General features: G+C 37.5%; 2 protein-coding genes across 4 annotated transcripts; both read right to left on the bottom strand.

The window, feature by feature from the left end:
* Nucleotides 1-140: 140 nt before the first annotated feature.
* On the bottom strand, nt 141-6,766 carry fan1 (FANCD2 and FANCI associated nuclease 1). Its single transcript, XM_079465356.1, has 14 exons — nt 6,660-6,766; nt 5,127-6,347; nt 4,834-4,974; nt 4,460-4,658; nt 3,999-4,232; nt 3,748-3,879; nt 3,551-3,659; nt 3,310-3,429; nt 2,511-2,675; nt 2,160-2,328; nt 1,801-1,904; nt 1,498-1,692; nt 1,074-1,202; nt 141-926 (listed from the first exon to the last, which is right to left on the bottom strand). The coding sequence occupies exons 2-14, from the start codon at nt 6,295-6,297 to the stop codon at nt 789-791; spliced, it is 3,006 nt and encodes a 1,001-aa protein (XP_079321482.1). The 5' UTR covers nt 6,298-6,347; nt 6,660-6,766; the 3' UTR covers nt 141-788.
* Nucleotides 6,767-7,160: 394 nt separating this feature from the next.
* On the bottom strand, nt 7,161-14,936 carry pskh1 (protein serine kinase H1). 3 transcript variants are annotated; one of them, XM_079465364.1, is made up of 4 exons: nt 14,565-14,844; nt 14,386-14,439; nt 12,122-13,256; nt 7,161-9,285 (listed from the first exon to the last, which is right to left on the bottom strand). In XM_079465364.1, exons 3-4 carry the CDS (start codon nt 13,067-13,069, stop codon nt 8,968-8,970), a joined length of 1,266 nt encoding a protein of 421 aa, XP_079321490.1. In that variant the 5' UTR covers nt 13,070-13,256; nt 14,386-14,439; nt 14,565-14,844; the 3' UTR covers nt 7,161-8,967. The 3 variants fall into 3 exon arrangements, with proteins under 3 accessions (XP_079321490.1, XP_079321489.1, XP_079321488.1); XM_079465363.1 differs by having other exon boundaries at nt 14,318-14,439; nt 14,565-14,816; XM_079465362.1 differs by lacking the exon at nt 14,386-14,439 and having other exon boundaries at nt 14,565-14,936.
* Nucleotides 14,937-21,394: the final 6,458 nt, after the last annotated feature.

Here is a 21,394-nt window from a genome sequence, read left to right as displayed (position 1 = left end):
CAATAGACAACGTTTAAAACTGAACGCTACGCTCGTACGTGATTGGTTATTGTGACAGCTAGACACAATAAATTGATTAAATGAGTAACGTCATAAAGAAGGCACCGTGGTTTTGCATTAAAACCATTCTGGCCCATAAAACTGCATTGTGTGCACCACTCCATGTTTTATTCAAGTTTGATGGTTTGTTTGTCAGACATTAAGGTTATACCTAATATAAGAAGAATTTGATTATCTATTACCTTTACATACTTCCGCAACAATACACAGCAGCTTTAGTCAAAAACACTCAAAGGTCCAAAACTACTAATTTGCTCAAGCATTACACACTCTTATTTTGTCTGTTATTATTTGTCAGTTGTATACTAATTCAAGCATTTCAGCTATAACTTATAACTGTTGATTTGTGGTTTAACTTTATATCTTAACAAACAAAAAAATACCCAAGAAATGTCAAGGTTTTAATATTTGTCATTAATAAAACATCACATTTGAATAAGCACCAATAAAATCAGTCAGCCAAATGCCATGAGGTCATTTGGGGTAAAGCAGCATTAATCAGGGTTCAGATGGAGAGAACAAACACTGTTTTTTAAACTTGCTTATAATCTCATAAATAATCTTTCTTTTAGTTCACCAGATCTGATGCCAAACAAAAGTTTAAATACAATCATCAAATCCAGCTGGTGTGCATTTGAAACTTTTCACAGTTTGCTTGCTTGGTGAGCCACAATAGTCTTTATTTTCGTAGTGTACGAGCGTCTTTATTTTGTAGTGTGAGAGCATCTTTATTCCAGCCGAGCTCCTCGTGCTCCGGTGGCAGTGACGTGACACACTTCCACATCGGCACCAAGTTTACAGAGCTCATCCAGCCAGATCTGTTGCTTCTGGGACAGACGATCATTAGGGCCCTTCACTTCCACCAGCTACGGAACACAAGGCAACACTTTCTTATTTTTAGCACATGAAAACAGAAACCATATATAGCTCCTTTAGGAAACAAACAGCCATTAAGTAATGACAGTGGATAACAGTGAATTAAAAAATGGAATAAATCTGATTTATTTCCTTACCTTGTACATTCTGTTGGAAGCATTCCAGACTAACAGATCTGGAAGTCCTGCTCTGCAGTGCCTGTAGTCTTTTGCCATTCTGAGGACCACGCCACTTAAGAAATGACCACCTAGACATGCCACCAGACTCTAGAACCATGGAAAGAAAATACATAAAAACATGCCACTACAGGCAACACGCTTTGCCAAACCACACTTAACCAAGAGCAGGCAAAGCCAATCACAAATGATACATGGATCAAAAAGGGTCCAAGATAATGAAGCAAGCCAAGTTAAAACATATTATTTTATTAATATACTAAGTTAACGTTATTAATACTTATAATAATCATGTTCAATGTATATGCTCATAAATCCTACGAGAAAATTGATTATTCTAGTTAAAGCATCTCTTTAATACATGTGTGATAATATCTATGGTTACTTGTGCCTGCTGTAGAGAGGAGAAGAGTTCCCATTTTATCAGCGCACACACTTTCCCCTCCTGCCCGTTCCACACATCAGCGATCAATTCCTGCAGCGTCTCCTCAGATGCCTCGCGTAACATCTCAGCGCGAGACTCGATGGCTTCCCGCCGGTTACCATAGAAACAATCAGTGTGCAAATCCAAAGGACAACTCTGGGGAAAGGGCAAGGAGTGGAAACCATCATTGTTCTGAATTACAACATTTAGGCATGACCCAAACCGCAAGAGGTGCTCTGCATTTACTCCTTATTTGATTTGTACCTGGTAGGGGTTTCTGAAGACATCAGGAACCCCATCCATGAAGACAATGTCCCACATGAGGAGTCCAAACAGAGCGGAAAATGTAGAGCCTTCTCCGTGAATACCTTAAATAGGAGACACATGTCAGCAACACAGCCCAGTATAAAAGACACGGCAGAATGCTTTCTGAATAAACAATGGGATTGGTTTATTATGAAAAAAACTGGGCTAGGTTGAATTCAAGTGCATTAAGATATGCATAAGTAAATGTGTTTAAAACAAGATATATTTAAGTGAAAATAACTACAATATGTCATACATTTGCAAAGTAACTTTAAATGTCCTCATCACTGTGGTGTGTAAACAATATGCTGACAGACCTTGATCAAAGCCCAGAGTTCTGTAGTGTGCCAAAGCCAGATCCTCAACAGAGCACATGACCATAGTGTCTCTTTCGGTTCTGGAGCCTTCGTCCATATTGGCTGCTATGAGGAAGACTGATTTACCCATGCCACCCTCATGAGGAAAAAGCTGTCCTCGTATCGTCACCTGATGTTAACATATCTGAATTAATGTTGTCATGTTGTTTGTAAGATCTTTTAGTTTGAGATTACGTCTCATTCATACAGTTTCTCCAAGTATTGAGTAACTATGATGACAAAATAACATGCATTATTTCATTGTGCCGAACTGTATATAGCAGTAAAATTCCTCAGAAATCATGTACTCACATGACAGACATCTTGCACATTGACAGTGGGCAGATCTCGTAGCAGCAGCCGATACTTCTTAAAGCTTGCGGATTCTTTCATTCGAGAAGCCCGTTGATGAAGCGACAACTGATGACCTCTTCGAACCAGCGGGTCATTGAGTCCATCTCGAATGGCATTGATGGCCTTGATATTAAAAATGTCATTAAGAGCGGTACATATACTGTAGGGCTTCTCCATTGTGACAAAAATCATATTCCCGATTATTTTGCCCAGTATCTAGATCCCGATCCTTGTTAACTTTAAAACAACATAGAACAATTTTAAAACTTGGCTTTTAAACTGTGAATTCAACTGAAAAATACATGTTCAGAAATAGCACAGCTGAACCACTGTAAAGGAAAGTGGAAAGCGCGCTTTATACCACAAGAAAAGAGAGGATCCATGCAAAACGAAATGCCGCATAATAATTGTTTTACCTCGATTATTTTGTTTTTGTAATTGTTGAAGGCCAAAATTGATGATTACAATTAATTTTCGATTAATTGCACAGCCCTAATATACTGTATGTGTATATTAAAAAAACATGAAAGCAATGGATTGTGTCTGTTTATTTTGATCTATGAGGTGTGATCTATAACTGTTTTTTTCAGTCTTTTGATTTGGAGAAGTGTCCTACATCGTTTGACACAAACTCTAATCAAACACACCTGAAGCAGCAAAAGTAAGTTTGGATTAGTTGTCTGGCAAATGTTGGATCTATTCTCAGCAGGATATCAGGCTCCCTGGGGCAGGACTGAAAACCCTTGATTTATGGTACCTGCTCAGGTTGTTTGAGGTGCTGTTGGAGATTAAGAGCGAGCCTGTCCCACCATCGCCCCCTGCTGTCCACACAGTAAACCGACTGAGACAGAAGACGCCGAAGTTCCTCCACAGCCTCCTACATTTCAGAACAGCAATGATAACAAATTCAGTGAACCCGTGGAACACCAATGGCAAGGACAAATTGTTTCACTACAGTACTCCTTATTAGCTCATGTTCAAGAGTGCAAAACACCCACCTCATAGCATCGAAGTCTTTGCAAAATCTCAACTCCACGAGACAGTATTCGAGTATAGGTCCAACCAACAGTGAAACAACGCAGGAAAACAGGCAGTGTATCTTGATAACTACAAGCATACACAAACTGATTTCTAATACATTGTGAAATTAAATATTTAAAATTATATTGTAATAATCTAAGATACTTGGCCAAACCTTAAATCACAGGTGTCTTTAATCTCATGCCAGGTAGCCTTTGCTGCGGTATAGAGGCCTTGGGCGTCTTCCCAATTGCCTGCCTGCATCGCACCAATGACTTCCTGCAGCGTACGCATCGCCATCTCATACCTGTACAGAAGAGCAAAATCAAACATTTCAAAAAGCTAAATATATGAAATAAAATATCTAGAAAAGAAATTATTTATTAGATTATTAGAATTTTCTGAACACAAAACATAAAAACTGACCTGATGAGTTCATCTCTGTCCTGAAACAGCCTGGCTGAACGATTTACAGTGTAGTCTGGGAAAGCAAGGCGGCCAGAGTTGACAAGCAGGATAGTGTAGAGCTGCCCTTGACCCCCAGCGGCCATCTCCTCCTCCTCCAAAGTGTCTGTTAGGGAAAAGAGAAGCAGCAGACGAGAGAACACAGCACGAGATCTGCGACACAGACGCACACAGGAGCCTGCTGCTTGTTTGGCCCTGCAGGAGAGGAAAAAACACATTTAACAATGCGGAAAGTTAAAGTACCTGAAGTGTGCAGTAAAAAGAAGAACGTGATTCTCTATATTAAATTTCTGTGTGCTATAATTTACCTATACAAGTAATGCCTATTAGAGAAACCTCTGCTGATCCTCTATAACACTTATCTCTCTACTGAGCTAATGTATTGGTCATGCTGCATGCATTTAGCAGTTTACACATCTCACCTCTTGAGTATGACACCTGCCGTGTGGTTTTGTCCAGCAAACAATGACCGTTGCTTCCCCAGCTGAAGAAGTCCCTCTACCAACTGTTGTTTTTGGGTCAAATTCCCTCCACGGCCAAGGTGGAACGTTTTGGCCAGGTTTCTGAGCTCCGGCGCAGGCAGCAAATCCAAAACTTCATGGATGTCATGAAGCTCTGATTCTATTAACATAAGAAACCTATAAGCTGTAGCTCAAGGCAACTTCTGCACCTTTGTTAGCTTTCTCTGACAGACAAATTTAATTTTATTATTTTAATATAAAGTAATTTAATAAGTTATGTTATTAAATAAATGGCCTGGTGTGCTCACAAGGGACTGTCAAATTATTGTATGAACCTGTTTGCAAGAAGCCACAAGCAACCAGCTCTTGAATGACAGGGCCGAGGTCTGAACTGATCTCTGTGTATTCCACTTTATTGACCTGAAGCCATTTCAGTTTCCTTTGGAACAGACGTACATAAAGCATTTGACTGGGTGCTAAGGAAAAAAGAGACAGGTGGTGGACATGAGTTTAAATATGTAGTAACATATGGTAAATACAACACATTTCATTGGACTGTAACAACACCTAGACTGCAATAAAAACAATAGAAGCAACAGCAGAACAAAGATGCAAAAGTGATTTGTACCTGATAAGTTCTGAAAACTCTGAATGGCGGAGAAGTCATCTTCATTAAAAAGCATCCGATCATCCTCGTTCTCCAACACTGACTCCAGGACAGTCCGAAAGTTCTGTAGGTAATATGGTTGCCTGGTGCTTCGATTCTCTGAACCCTCAGTGGCTTTCACTTTGCTAAGCATTTCGCCCTCATCCTGTGGTTTGATATCAGCCTTCATATCAGATTCAGTAACATTGTGAGTGTTCTCCTTTTTGGTTTGACTCGCTGATGATGGAACATCACAGACACTTGATGAGGCACAGACACTTTGATCTGAGCTGAGATTAGTTTCTTGTCCTCTAAAGATCGGAAATTGACTTTTATTTTGAATACGTCTACATTTCTTGTGTATAGCGACAGTTTCTGAACTGTTTGTGTCACTTTCCTGACCCTCGTCGGATCTCCTCTTCAGTACTCTGGATGGAGATTTCACTGAAATTTCACTACTGGTTGATGTTTCTGCCAGAACTGCCACACGCTTCTCAATACATTTTACTTGAAGTTGGTTAGAAGCTACAGGTCCAGATGGAAAACTGTTAACTGCCTCCAATACACAGGATACTGATTCAAAAGTAAAGTTTTCTTTCTGTGAACTGCTCAACTCTCCATTATTGGCCTTATCATCTGCAGAGACACCGGAGGCGCATGGAAGCCTAGGTGCTCTTTTTGACAGTTTAGAAGACAAACTTCCAAGACCAACCATGTTTACCACCTTAGCTTGCAAATCAGTGTCAGATGAATCTTGCTTTTGCACACAGTTCTTTTTAAAATATGGACTTGTTTCAGCCGTTTTCTCCGCTATGTCTTTCCTCTCATTTTGACTAACCGTGCCAATAGAGGGTGTTTCGATAATTTTCTCCTCCTTGTCTTTACTGACCTCCTGGTCCCCAAGAAACATCTGGCACTGCGAGTCTATGTGTTCATTAATTTTGTATCGAGGTACAAGCTTACTGCACAGAGGGCAGGCCAGTTTACATGGGGGTGTATTATTGAAAAATGAAGTTATCGAAACATTGCCCAGTCTCTCTTTGCTTGTGTTGGACCTTTGGGTCTTTTTCTTTGTCAATGATCGTCTCCTGGACTCGCATGTTTTGGATGAACTGCCTCCTCCCTCTGCCTGGGACTCCATGACTCTATTCATCCCATGAACCAGCTAAAAGAATAATATTCGAGACAAGCATGTTTCTAAACCTGTGAGAAGACACAAGCAAAGAGACTGTGACAATGACAAATTTCAGAATAATGTTGTTTACTGTTGAGGAGATTATTGTTAACTGTTATATGCATCAAGTTCAATTGCATTCGTGGAGGATAAGTTACTCTGCAACTGATTTCATGTGCCCTTTGTATAACTGTTAACGTAATCTTGAAGCTGAGAGTGAAGACTGAATTAGCCACGCCCCAGACAATGATAAAACATTCATGCGGAACACATATTTTAAATAGAGATTTGAATATATTTTATAGCTATAAATAAAACTGAAGTTATATAATGATACGAACCTGTCTGGCTCTGTGTGGAATGTGAAGCACACTGCAAAAGAATGGCGCCATTATTTGTTTTTCAAAATAAAAGTCAGTTCCATTTGAAATATTCTGCCTCTTTTTGCAATGTGCTGGAGGTTTAGTTGTATTATATATAGTACATTTCTTTTACAATATTGTAGAAATATTATTTAATTTCACGTGGAATTTGGAGATTTTTGCCAAGAACATCAACTTAAATTAATCATTCTTCCACAGTGACGCCACACACATAATAATGTGCTTTTCAGAAAATATTAACTCCGTTTAATATTTTGTCACATTCCTATAACAGAAAATGGTAAACATTCAACATGGTTCATATTTGAATTGGTTCATAAGAAATCAAGGTAACCTATCCCAGAATGTTGAATCAATGTTATATTTATTATTCTTATGTGTTGGTCAAGGTGGAGAACGAGCTGGTGTTAGAAAGGTGCAAATAAATGAATTATTGTGCAGGCATGTCATATTGTTTTTAAATCTTTAATTCACTATTTTGAAAAAGTTAATGAACATGTTCTACCACAAATCTTCATTTAAAAAACATCAGAAATAAAGCATTTGTTTTCAAAAGATATTGGCCTTGGATTAAACTCAATGAACCAACAACAGTTGCAGTTTTATTTCAACTGCAGCTGCAAATACTTGCATGTCAGTGAAACACTAAATCATACATATTTTTGGCACTTTAAAGACCATTTTCATTACCAATCTTAAACTTACTAGAAAATCATCTGATTTTAACAAGGAACACTCATACAATAATTATTATCTTGAAAAAAAAGATTTGGGGTATAGAGATATACAAACAGTGGTCTTCCCAATATATAGAATTACTCCTTTTGACATCAAGATTTATTAAAGGCATTTTAGTGGATATTACTGAAAATGTACTGTGTGATGTAACTTACACATGACCTCTCAAATAACAGATATGCTGTGTTTTTCAATTTCTAATCATTTTAAAATTTAGGCAAAAACACAATTTTACAAATGGTTTAATTTTTCTAATAAACATGACCAAAAAGGGGAAAATTAATCTAACGTTTGAGAGAATTAAACAAGCATAAACATGAGATAATGTGAATAAAAAAAGCTTGGAGAATTTCTTTTGTCGAACTGTAATTAAAACAAAACCTCCAAAATGTTGCTATTTTATAAAGATGTTTTCATCACTTTTAAACCAAATTAATGGCACTTGCTGTGAAATGAGACAGAACTTAAGTACATATTGCTTTTTCCCTTCATTTGTTATATAAAGTTTCATAAAATGTCACATAGAATGTATTTATTTAAAACATACATTTTGAGAATTCTTAATATTATCACAGTTTTATTATTTTCACGAGAAAATATGTCTTTCCAAACGCTCCTCGTTCAGGCACACCGGAGTTTCTTTGGCACATCTTTGCTCTTTTGTGACAAATGGGGGTAAGCTATCACGATCTTCGATGATTGTTCATTGGCTTAAAGAACAAAAGTTGTGTTAAATAAGAAAGTATGAAAGAGTTCAAAGTCATCCACTGTCAGAGAATAATCAATATGAGTTAATATGATAAATGACCAGAATGCATGTTAAGACAGATCGAACAGTGATGAATCCTCTAAAAGAGGTGACTTTGAAGTTATAAATGCATAAATATGAAGTTTGTTCACTCACCAAATCTAAAGGGTACAAAAGCCTCAGACTATTTTACTTATAAAATGTCGGTATAGTTTTTGGGCAGATTTTAGCAACTGATATTAACAGTAGGGTTTATACAAGCAGGATTGCAGAAGAATAAAAAAAAATTCCAAAAGGCTTGGAAGACTGAATAGAACAGATGTAGCCCATTGATATCAAATGTGATTGGTATGAATATTATTCCAAGGCCATTTGATTTGTTGTCACTAATGAATAAACAGCACATTTCCTCTCACAGAAGAGCAATCAACTTGTCACTCATGGGTACCAAAACAAATAATTCACAGCAAAAATTAGGAAGGTCTCGAACAGCAAACGTGTATTTCAGTCCTTCCAGTAACGTAAAAATTCTGTTCAACAGATACAATCAGATAAAAAGATGAACGAGACACGACAATAAAAACACCAACAATAAATAAATAAAACACTTACAAAAAAGGTAACAGACAAAAGCGAAACAGCAGAAAAAGAGAAAACGAGTGAAAGTTTCCTAGGAGATTCTCTTCTAATTGGCTCTGTGATAGAGGAGGAAGTTGAATATTGTTCTACTCTCTCCAACGTTCTCCAATGTTTTAGTCTGCATGAGTAAGACACAAAGAGTCACCCAATACACTGCTGCTGGTATCTTCGGTTGAGTTCCCTCAGCTCTTTCTCGCGTACGCGCCGCGCCTTGCTGGATTTTGTGGAGCGGCTGGAGCGAGTGGATTGGGCTGATTTGGTGCTGTGACAGCGTGATGAGGCTCTCTTCAGGAGGTTCTGGGAAATGGATCGCTGCAGGTTCTTCATTGAGGAGGAAGCAGCCATGCTGACAATCCAAGGGTGTTTAAGTGCCTGGCCAGCAGTCAGCCGTTCATTAGGATCCACTGTGAGGACACGGTCGATAAAGTCCTTAGCGAGGTTGGAGACGCTTGGCCATGGCTGACAGAAAGAAAGAATGATAGAAAACAGGGATTTATAACATGCAATGAAATAAAACTAATTTTCTCAAAAGATTCTAAGATACTTACTGGGAATTTTTCACATTTGGTAATTCAATTCAAACATTTTACATGTATTCCATGAGAATCAAACCTTTTCATTGCTATAACGCCGCTAAACTAGATAAAGCCTTATGGTTGTAAATGCCATATAGTTATAATTGCCAGAAAGATATACTCTATTTCAATTCAATAGAACTCCAATTATAAGTCCAGTATTAATATTATAATATTAATTAGTTTTTTATATTTATATTTACTTATAACTATAATTTATGACAATTTATTTATCCGCTATATGCAAATACCTTACAGTTTTGAAGATGCTGTATTTCTATAACAATGATTCGCTTAATAGGACTAGGTGTTATAATCCCAAACATACTTTTTTTAGATACATACACTTTGCTCGCTTTTATTAATTTGCAGATCTTTGCTAACATTTTAAAATTAACCAGCTAATTCTCTCTGTTGTCTATGACCACATTTATAGAAGGAAATAAAATATGCAAGAAGCGGTCAACTATGACAACTGCTGATATTGGGGGACATAATTCAAGTTCAGTGAAACATAACGGCCCTATCAACTGTGCCAGGTCAGACCAATATAAATGTTTTAGCCCAAGACAACACAAAACATATAAACTAGTAACGTCAAGTTAATTTTTCACTCCTCCAGGCACATTTTATATTAGTAGTGCGTGTCCTTGTATGTTATGACAACTGGCCACACACAAGCACATCTATAAGCAAGAGAGAAAACATTGCTCGGTTTTTGTTGGTTACCAATACTCCTCCAGGGCTTTTCCCTGTAAAGCCAACACTGGTCTCGTCTGTGACTCACAGCGGCAAAGAGGCCCTGACGCACACACACTCTGCCAGGAACTCTGCATCATACGCTCATGCAGGGGGTTACTGCGGGATAACACTCGATAATAAGACTCGGGCTGGTTATCAACCACCTAAGACAAACACATACTGTACATACTCCCAAAAACGCAATCACATGTTATCGCAGGAAAACGTGCATGCAAGTATACGCACAATCGATTAATCCAAGTCCACAAATAAACACGTCAAGAAATCCGAGTCCAAAATACAAGAAGAAACATTTGGCAATGGTTTAAAAGTGTCTGAAACAAATTCAGAACTTGTGATAAATAGAAACAGAGCTCATGGAGGCAAAAGCCAGACAGAGAGGCAGGACTATTATAGCCTTTTGTGTTCTGCTTTTGTGATGGTGGCTTTGTTGGGTATAATTCCATTGAGGAATGCAGTAGTGAATGTATTGAGTAAAGGCCTCAGTGACCTCAAGATGCTGTAGAACAGTAGACAGATTACTTTCAGCGGGGCCTTAAACATACTTTTACTAGACCTCACACACTTAGTATGTCATTAGAACACAGGTTAACAAAAAAGGTAACCTGAGATTGAAAATCAACAACGTCTATTCTGCCATGTAGGTAAATATGAAACTGGTCGTATAGCCCCGGTTTTACAGACAAGGATAAAGACTAGTGCCAGGCTAAACTGAATTTGAGCTGAGTAACTGAAAATAACTTGCCCTGACATATCTTAAAATATGTCTGTGCCATTGTTTTGTCTAAAGATGCACATCAGTAATGTTTTTTTCTAAGGCATTTTAATAAAAGCAATTTAGCCCAAATTAACTAGAGGATAGTGCTGGCTTAGGCCGGGCCATAAAGTTCAAATGTATGCAGATATGTTTTAAGAAATGTGGTAGAACAATTAGGATAAATTAGTGTGTGATTTTTGTGCTATTTAAAGATTATAACAGAACTGCAAAAAATAACAGTTTTTCCAAGTTTTAGAAGGGGATCGTGAGCTTTAAAATAGACATTTTAGTGAGCTATTTAAAATTAAAGAAAGGTTACAGATAGTAGTGATAGGTTTTTAGTCAATGTCAGACTACTGAGAGTTTTGGAAATTACATGTTCTGATGAAAATTTTCTAGCCAGTTAAGTAAATGTTACGTAAAATAAATGTATATCTAATCTGACATTTTGTCATCTACCCATCTCTCGACAAATCTTTATGATCATAATCACAGAATCAGCCATTAAAAATTATAAAAAGAGAATACATCACCAGAGATGGATTATCTTGTAGGTCTTGTCATGAGTAGTTTTACTAAAACTCATACTGATATTATGTAAACTTTTTTGTGGATTCACTGATAAAATGTTAAATTCTCTCTCCTGTTAATCGCTTTGGATAAAAGCGTCCGCTAAATCAATGTTGAATGCAAGGAAAATGTTTCTATGTGACATACAGGAATTTCGTTGTGTCATGTCACGTGTGTGACAATGAAATATTTCTTTAAAATCTTTTAAAACAAATTTTCTATTTAGGTGGTTTACCAAATTTCTAAGCTCATGGTTCACATACTGAATGTGTACAGTAATTCATTCTGACGGATGTCAGCTGTAATTGAGCATTTCTGCTGCCCAACTGGAAAATCATGAAGCTAGAAACACCAGATTCTCAGGTTTGATTCCCAGGGAACACATACACGTATTAAATATAGAAGATAAATGATATACATTTCATTTAAAGTCAGGTGTTTTTAACCCCCACGCAAATACTCCCAAATGAATAACTAAAATCTGTTTTTATTTATTGTTTTTGGTAACTTTCACTTAAAAAAAATAATATAATAAATATAAATTATTTAACAATCGCAAAAATGTATATACGTGGATTTTATATAGTGAATGAATGTTAGTAAAGCATACGACATGTCGCATTGTCCTTACCTCCCCCGAGAAGCTGTACTTCCCTTTGAGGATCTGTCGATAAAGGCGCATGCGATTGTCATCCTCAAAAGGCATAGTGCCACTAAGCAGTATATAGGAGATGACCCCCAGTGCCCACATGTCTACTGCATTAGTATATGGCTTCCGGACGAGAATCTCAGGAGCGATGTACTCGGGTGTTCCACAGGTAGTCTTCATCAGACATTCATCACCTTTCTTCCTCGTGCTGGCCAAGCCAAAGTCTGTGATCATTATCTTGGAATCAGCACCAGGATGATAGTAAAGCAAGTTCTCAGGCTTCAGGTCCCTATGTGTGATGCCCAGCATGTGAAGGTACTTTACCCCATCAAGAACCATCTGCAGCACACGTGTGGCGTCCCTTTCGGTGAAGGACCCACGAGCGATGATGCGGTCAAAGAGTTCACCGCCGGTGGCCAGCTCCATCACCATGTAGACCCGCTCTGCTGTCTCAAAGACCTCCATTAGCTGGATGATGTTGGTGTGCCGCACGCGTCTCAAAACGCAGAGCTCGGATTCGCACACTTCCCTGCCCTCACGGTAACGGGTCTCGATCATCTTGATGGCGTACGGCTGCCGTGTGCTCCTGTGTTCCACTCTTACCACCCGACTGAAGCTGCCCCGACCTATCAGAGCTTTGATGTCATACTTAGCGGTCACTCGAGGGTCAAACTTGGCCCTGTATTTGGCCACTTTTTTACGGTGGGGATCACCGGGTTCCGGCTGCCCGTTAGTCGGGAGAGGGGATTGACTCACCTTCGCAGAAGCCTGGCATTGACCCTGAGGGGATGGCGAGTTTGTTTTGCCACCTTCATATTTAATAAAGTTTTTATAGACATCAGTCTGATGAGGCTCTACTTTTTTGACAAGGTCTAGTTGGACATCGGCGGGTGGTTCTGGTAGGACTTTGCTCGTCCTGCACCCCATCATGTCAAAATCCTTCCTTCCTGTTGCCAGCAGCACATCCTCATCTCCAAGACAACATCCAAACTGTGCACGGTGCAGCGTCACACCGGCAAAGCCGCAAGAGGACACCTTCAGTCCGGTACTCAGTGATCTCAACAATGAACACCTCACGACTGTCCGAACTTCTGACAAATGCTAAATTAGCTGAAATCTGAAACACAGAGTAAAAAAGTAATTCATTCTAATTTGTATATACAGTATATGTATATCTTTTTTTATGTGAATGGTAAAAAGTTAAATTGCTTACAGACAGAATCCATGTGCAAATACATTGTTTATAATATCATGTTAAAGCAATATATTTTATTTTTACCATTTTTATTATAATATTTGTATATAGGTCTACTGTTTTATCCTTTTCCCAGTGCCTAATGTTTATTCCACCTTATTGTTTATAATATCATGTTAAAGCAATTTATTATATTTATCATTTTTATTATAATATTTGTATATAGGTCTACTGTTTTATCCTTTTCCCAGTGCCTAATCTTTATTCCACCTTATTGTTTATAATATCATGTAAAAGCTATTTATTATATTTAATATTCGTATTATAATATTTGTATATAGGTCTACTGTTTTATCCTTTTCCCAGTGCCTAATCTTTATTCCACCTTATTGTTTATAATATCATGTAAAATCTATTTATTATATTTAATATTTGTATTATAATATTTGTATATAGGTCTACTGTTTTATCCTTTTCCCAGTGCCTAATCTTTATTCCACCTTATTGTTTATTGTAATGTTGTATATTTCTTGTCATTACTCGTTTATGTAAATCTAAAAAAGGTCCACTAAAGAAATTTTTGAATAGACAAATAATCAACACAAGATACATTATGTTAAAGCTCACAAGGTTACACCTATGTAGATATGAATTTTACGTACATAATAAATAAGATTTACTGACATTATAAGTTCTGTATACATATTTTAAAGCATGATATTATTTTTCATACTTTGAAGCTCTTGGGATAAGTGGTAACAGTAATAATGTATCTGAGAAAAGTGTGGTAATAAAGCGGATAACCTAAAGCACTTAACATGACATTAATGCAACGCTTCGCACGGTTCAGTTTTCTGTACGGCGACCTAACTTTCGCACTGGGCCCCCCACAAAGACTCAAAGTTAGACACTACTTCTAAACTTCTTCACCGCTCCACACAAACTTGAAACACTCTTTCTTTTAAGTCTGTCCGCCGACAGACCTTTACGGAACCAGACGTGTTGTTGAAATCCTCAAAATGCTGAAAAGTGACCGATGTAGCTGATTTACCCCCAAAACTCTCCGGCCAGTAGAGCTCAGTCGCTTTCTCGAGGCCCGTATCAACTGAAAACAACCGAAGCTTGATGGTTTTGGTGATTATGCGGCTCAAGATACACATTTAAGACATTTGCGTTCACTTCAAACCAAAATCGTAAAAGTTTAAAGTCGAAATAAAGGTTTATAATTACCTCGAAAGGGCTTTTCTTACAGCCGACGGAGGCAGTAAGAGGGCGAGATTCCCAGGGCCAGCCTCCTCACCCCAGTTTCAGCTCCTCTCTCCATTTTACCGCAGATTTACACAACTTCAGTCCGAGTAAAAATATAGTAATCCCATAATGGCAGCTAACACGAACATGCTGTGTCGGAAAGTATCGATTGTTAATGTGTTTGTATCGCCTCAGCGAAGAGTAGAGTATGGAAGAAAAGTATGAGGTTGAGACAGACTGCCTGCTTAGAAACGGTGTTTTCAGAGTGGGACCACCTTCTCTCTCTCTCTCTCTCTCTCTCTCTCTCTCTCTCTTCTCTCTCTCTCTCTCTCTCTCTCTCTCTCTCTCTCTCTCTCTCTCTCTCTCTCTCTCTCTCTCTCTCTCTCTCTCTCTCTCTCTCTCTCTCTCTCTCTCTCTCTCTCTCTCTCTCTCTCTCTCTCTCTCTCTCTCTCTCTCTCTCTCTCTCTCTCTCTCTCCGTTTTTTTCTTTTAGGAAAGGCAAGACCTCCGCTTGCTTCGCAAATATCGTGAAGTCCAAGCGATAAATATAGCAGAGGAACAAAGTAGAAACGTTAGTCTTCAGAATTAACTTAAATTCTGTCTAGGCTCTTGTTGCACAAAACATGCATGAGACATGCAATGTGGAAAATTGACTTTGTCATTTTTGTTGTTTGCACTTGTATGAAATATTATAAACTAACTGTTGTTTCTTTATGTTGTGCCACTGGCGTGAGAAACGGAACGGTTGATGGCTACATTTCCATACATGGAGATATTTGCCATTCAAACTAATTTTGATTGAATTTCTGAACAAAAATATGTGGCTTACAAAAGTGTCAACAAGTTGTTTTAAAGTATATGAAACAACAATTTTTCTTGGCTTTCTCAAACCCACTAACATGAGGCAGAAATCTTTTGTCTTTTGTTCATTTAATGTCTTTGAGTTGAGCGCAGATTTGCACTTGTATGCATTGGAAATTTGCATTATTACTACAAAAATAATTTTCTCTCGCACTTTTGTCAAATGTGACGTATCGTTATAAACACATTTTTGGCGAATTTGTTTTACAATGTTAAACATTTTCCATTTGACTTTTTATTTGAACGCACTTTTCTAATGAACTGACTTTTACGTTAGAATAATCGGTCTCTTACCGATACCGGCTTGTGTTGTACCGATATCAGGGCCGTGAAGAGAAATGTAACGTTTTAAACATTTATAGTTAATATCCATAAGAGACCAATGAATAATTAGGCTAGTTATTATTTTTAGAATTATGATTTTTTTCATAAAACACTCAGAGATTGATACAGTATAATTAAAATATTAGAATATAGGATAGGAAATTTATAGTGAGTTAGATTAAGAAAATGATTCGGTATTTTCCTGAACATCCTTTTCATAAACAAGATGAAAAGACGCCAAAACACCTCACACAACAAACCTTAAGTGTTATTTGATCTAACCACTAGATGGTGCTGTTCTTCGGGTAATGTCAGACTCCAAACACAATTCTTATGATGTTGCTACTTTTTTATGTTTACTTACTGTTCTTATTGCCAAATCAAAGTAATGCATTTTAAAGATCTGCATGCAGATTTTTAGGAACACATAAAATTGCGTGTAGCTCTCTGAGAAGCTGTCATTTAAAAAGCAATCACTTCACTATTGCACCCATAGGGCAACATGGTGATATAATGCTGTGTAACATCTAATGCTCAAAGGAAATGTCACTGGATTTGTATCACTGCAGTGGAGAAAGGCTGGACGAAAGCTATCAGCTACTGGAAAAGGGCACCAAGTATCTAATTCTAATATGTACATACAGACAAGCACAGTAGGGAAGTGTTGTAAGACATGCAGTGCAGTAATAGTTGGGGTACTTCGTGCATTGATATAAACATCAGAAACATTTCCTTGCGCACATTAGATATAAAGATTTTCTCATGCATCGTGCATAGCTTTACAGAGTTTTGTAAGTATTTATTTATTGCATATTTATGTTTTGTTTCATTCTGCACACAGCTTTACACAAAATTGTCTGTATTCACGTATAACATGTTGTACTTGCACAGTGCTGTACTGTACAGTACCTCACAGATGCACTAATGTGTAGCATAAAATGACGGAGGTACTTATTCACGATAACATTTCATGTGATGCCTCACGAAACGTGGTTATAAATGATGGATAAAGGTTCCCAGTAAACTGTGACTGATTTCTTCAATGGGAAATGGACTGTCACTCTATAATCTATGTATGTTTTTTGAGATTTTTATAACAATACGCAAGGCAGATCAACAATATCAGCATGATTGATTGCTTGGTCTTCAAGGCTGTCTCTCTCTTTTTCCCCCACTCACTCATTATTCATTCACACAGTATCACGTTCTTTCTTTCAATTTCTCCCTTCTTCTTTCCTAGTGTCTCTCCCAACTCACTATCTGCCCAAAAAGGTCAATATCATCTGTTAAATCCAAATATGCTGACTGCTGTGCATTATTTATCAGTATGAAGATAGAAACAGCTCTATTAAAAGCGGCTCCGACTCTTCCTCTCTCTCAATTATTCTCATGATAATCAGTCTTACCCTGTGGTGCTGTCAGGGCCGGAGGGCTGGAACAGGCAATACGGGCACTAAATTTGGCAGTCGTTTGAGTACCAAGTCCAGTTTTCATTTGTTCAATAACATTCCTTAGTGATGACTTTGTCTTTATTCCTGTAGTTGAACTGATAGAGGATTACTTTGTGGCATAGACATACATACTCAAATGTATGGCTGGAATGTACTGTAAAGGGCTTTGGAGAAAAGCGTTTACCCCAACGCATAAATGTAAATGTGATGAATGTTTTGAATTTAGAGCTCTGAATTATTCTATGGGCCCACAGGTGCATGGGGGCGACAACCATTGAAGTGATATTGATAGGACGCCCAGAGCAATAGAGAGTAATGTGACCCTAAATTACTAGCTACAGCCAAAAGTCATTATTCGATAACCTCAACTGTTCATTATGCATGAAGATTAGTTATTAATATACCCAAGTATATTCGGTGGATTGCAAAAGAACATTAGACCCCGGACTTTTAATCTGAAATCTTGAAATGCACAGTTAACCCCACCTGGGGCACGTTCAAGCTCAAACACTTTGCTACTGTTTCCGGGAACGATACATTTTCTGAAAACGGTGTGCAACATGGTTTGAGATGCGTTTTCTCTTGTTTTGGGGGTGTGTCAAGAATGTCAGCATAATCAGCAGCAACCACGCGGTATTAAAGAGACAGCTCGCACAATGGGTCCAAGTAAAGCTCGGTATCGCAACAATTGAAGATATATGAAGACACGTATTTTGAAGTATTCAACACGTATTTATACCAATTTCATCAGGCTCCAAAATCCTTCAAAAAGAACACAAATAATGGCCTTCTCAGTTGCCATAGTTCAACTCTTGTGTCATCACAACAGGTTTCCGTTTAAAAAACGTTTTGCCAGTCCGGATCTCACAGGAATGGAGTAAAACAGAGATGGCGTGCCAACCCGGAGCCGCCACCCCGGTTTCCTCGAACGAAAGCCTAGATGCATTTTTCTCATAGACTTTTGAAAGATCGCAAAAATTAAGATTTGTAATTAACAAGGTTTCTAATGTTTATACGTTTTGTCTAATATAATCTTTACAAACGAACACAACATTTGAAGAGTTTGGTTCCAAAATGAGACAACTCGAATTATGTTTTTTATTGTACATTCCAATGAATATAATTCAAACTACAGTTGGTTTGCTTTGATGTAAGCCATCATAACTTAAATCAAATACAGCTAAATAACACAATAAAAAACATGATAACAAAATAAAAGAACTAATGATATTGAAAAAATGGAGTTGACTCCACAAACTCTTCATTTGTTCCTATTGTATTGACGTTTAATACTTCGCCAGAAGTGAAAAGCTAACATGAGGCTCGATATCATCTAAAATGCTAACTCGCTTCTTGGGTTTGCATAAAAAAGGTACTTTTTGAGGTACTTTATTCGTACGAAATTGGCAATTCGCATGAATTAGTATTAGGCCTATATGTGAAGTGTCATAACGTATTAGAGTAGGCCTATAAGAAAAAGGCAATACTGAAGCCCCTCCCTAACCCTACCCTCAAACCTTAACATTATAAGTGCGAAAGCAAATCGTACTAAAACGTGAAAGAGAGTACGAATTAGCCATCCCATAAAATATATAACATTTGAATTCCCGCGAGATTGTGCTGGTTAAATTGTTTCTAACAGCAAAGCGAAAGTAAATTTCAACATCATCCGTCACATGAAAGACTTTAAATTCTAGACACACTTTCTTGCAGACTTGCTATTCTTGGTTCACGCTAATATTTCTCAACTTCAAAGGTAGCTCGGGTGGCTCCCCAGACAACAGAATCAAACTGAGATATAGTCGAAGTTTCAGAAGTAAAGCATCTTTGGGTAAGAAACCTCTCTGCCCTGGATATGTTTTCAGGCACTTATGGGACAAAGTAAAGGAGTTAAAGTGATTCAATAACTGAGTTTCATGGGAGCAAAGTAAAATCTAATTTCTGAATGTGGTGCTGAAAACCGTGTCGTGTTCAATGACCTCTGAGTGAAGGGAACGTTTTGTACAAGTTGAGGTATTCGGTAGTGGGCAGTTCTAAAAGTGCAAAGAATAAAAGTGTGGAACATGTGTGCAGATTGGATTATAAGAAAAAAAAATGTGAATTAAAAAATTATGATTGTAGTGATATTAATACATTCTGAAAATAAAAGTGTTATTTTCTTGACTGATATGAAAATGTAACTATTAAAAATAAATATTTTTAATATGTGTTTTTATATTAAAGAAGGATTCTATTTATTTTACTTATTTATTTACTGTTATCTTCTAGCCACATTGCTAAAACATTCTAGTTTTTGTGAGTAAAAAATGATCTGAGGCCTTTTCCTCAAACCCACCATGCACATCTATTTCCAGACTTATTAAAGGTGAATAATGTCTCAATGGACAGGCCATTAAACATGATGCGGCCGTCCCCCAAATTCACTATAACCCTTCAAATAGCTAATATTCAACATTCTGGGTGTATTTTTAGATAGTTATTTTCAGCCCATCCTCTTATTTCTGTTGATTAATGTAAATCTGCCCATATCAAATATATGAAAGATCACCTCAACACCATCATTTGCTCCTTAAACTAGTATATGTGGAACACCTTAAAGAGAAAGTACACCCAAAAATGAAAATTCTGTCATGAATTACTCGTTCTCAGGTTGTCTAAACCTGTATACATTTCTTTGTTGGTTGAACACAAAGGAAGATGTTTGGAAGAATGTTAGCAACTTAGATCTCTGGGGCCCCACTACCATTAAAATGGTTGTCAAAGGTGCCCCAGAACTTTGTTTTCTTTAATTCTTCAAAAAAATATTTTCTTTTGTGTTCAACAAAACAAAAAAAATATATAATAATTATTTATGCTAGTCGGTGCCCGATAAATCTCAGTTGCTAACATTCTTCTAAATATCTTTCTTTGTCTTCAACCAAACAAAGAAATGTAAACAGGTTTGGAGCAACTTGAGAGCGAGTAATTCATGACCGAATTTTAATTTTGGTTGAACTATCCCTTTAAATTACAAGGGCTTTGTTTTAAAATGTGCATCGTGGACAGCTGGGCACCATATACTGTAGATCCAGTATCCAGAACTATAGGAAGTAGGCTAATACCTTTGGGACCATGACTGACTGCGTACTGTATGCTATCTTACAAAACAGGTCATTGTTTGTCCATGATAACTACATGTGTAAAATGTAGGCATCACACTTCAATGTGTGCCAATGGTCTGCGTATCTTCTAACCAATATCCGTTTAACCCATCCCTCCTGCAGTGCCAATAGATTATTCATTACTGTTTTCCTGAGCGCGAAGCAATTGCAAGCCCACCACTGCCTCCAGTGATTTCCACAGGGACTCTTCCAGGGACCATTCTTATCTCAGCAGGGAATTAGAATATGGCATGTAGTGAAAAATGAATCACAGCTTTGTAATAGCACAAATACACGAAAACATAACATTAACACACACACGCATTGAAAGACAGTTACCCTCATCCTCTTGAAATCAGAGCTCCACTGAAGGATATTGCTGGTATTTTTAAACATCCATAAAAGCATAGACATTAACTGATGATATGTGCATATATACACAAACTAAAACCAGCAGAATCTGATCAGGACGTAAAAATTGGCCTGTTGGGAAATGTGGGGCCATCTGTGTTGGCATGTATTGATTTAGGGTGTAGTAACACCCAACATCGACCATCGGAAAACATAAAACTGACGTTGCTTTTAAATCATTATTTTATTTGATCACAATTGGGTTTTGAGTATTTAGTTTTTTACTGATACTGCTTAACATGCAGCAAGGATAATTATAAATAATGATAATATATATATAATATAATAATTCAATTCAATCGTTCTAATATATCTATTCAATCTATTCATGCTCCCATGTCCCACCCTCTTTATATAGCCCCCACCCATGTTTTCTCACATTGCATTGTATCCACTTCAACACATCAGATTGACCCTCCATTCATTTCAGATGAATCCATCACAGCGAAAGGGACAAAGAGAGGGAGACAGAAAAAGAGCGGAGCCATAAAATGGAGGAACGGGAGAAAGGGAAACTAATATACATTTTCTCTTTCTATTCCTATACCACTCGAAGAGAAAGAAATCCAGAAAGTTAACTAGATTTAACCCCTTGGGCGGTGTTTTAATAAGAGAGCATGTGCTTG

Source organism: Barbatula barbatula (assembly GCF_947034865.1).
Source record: "Barbatula barbatula genome assembly, chromosome: 10".
In the NCBI taxonomy this organism is placed as follows: domain Eukaryota; kingdom Metazoa; phylum Chordata; class Actinopteri; order Cypriniformes; family Nemacheilidae; genus Barbatula; species Barbatula barbatula.
Note: the sequence above shows the minus strand (reverse complement) of the source record. Positions and strands in the feature narration are given on the sequence as shown.

Excerpts from the sequence above, each read along its gene's own strand:
- pskh1 (XM_079465362.1), bottom strand. The coding sequence starts at position 13,069 with ATGATGGGGTGCAGGACGAGCAAAGTCCTACCAGAACCACCCGCCGAT. Across the intron at positions 9,286-12,121 it reads AGTACAGCTTCTCGGGGGAG|CCATGGCCAAGCGTCTCCAA; the intron begins GTAAGGACAATG and ends TCTTTCTGTCAG.
- fan1 (XM_079465356.1), bottom strand. The coding sequence starts at position 6,297 with ATGAATAGAGTCATGGAGTCCCAGGCAGAGGGAGGAGGCAGTTCATCC. Across the intron at positions 4,233-4,459 it reads GCAGGTGTCATACTCAAGAG|GGCCAAACAAGCAGCAGGCT; the intron begins GTGAGATGTGTA and ends CCTCTCCTGCAG. Across the intron at positions 1,905-2,159 it reads AACTCTGGGCTTTGATCAAG|GTATTCACGGAGAAGGCTCT; the intron begins GTCTGTCAGCAT and ends CTCCTATTTAAG.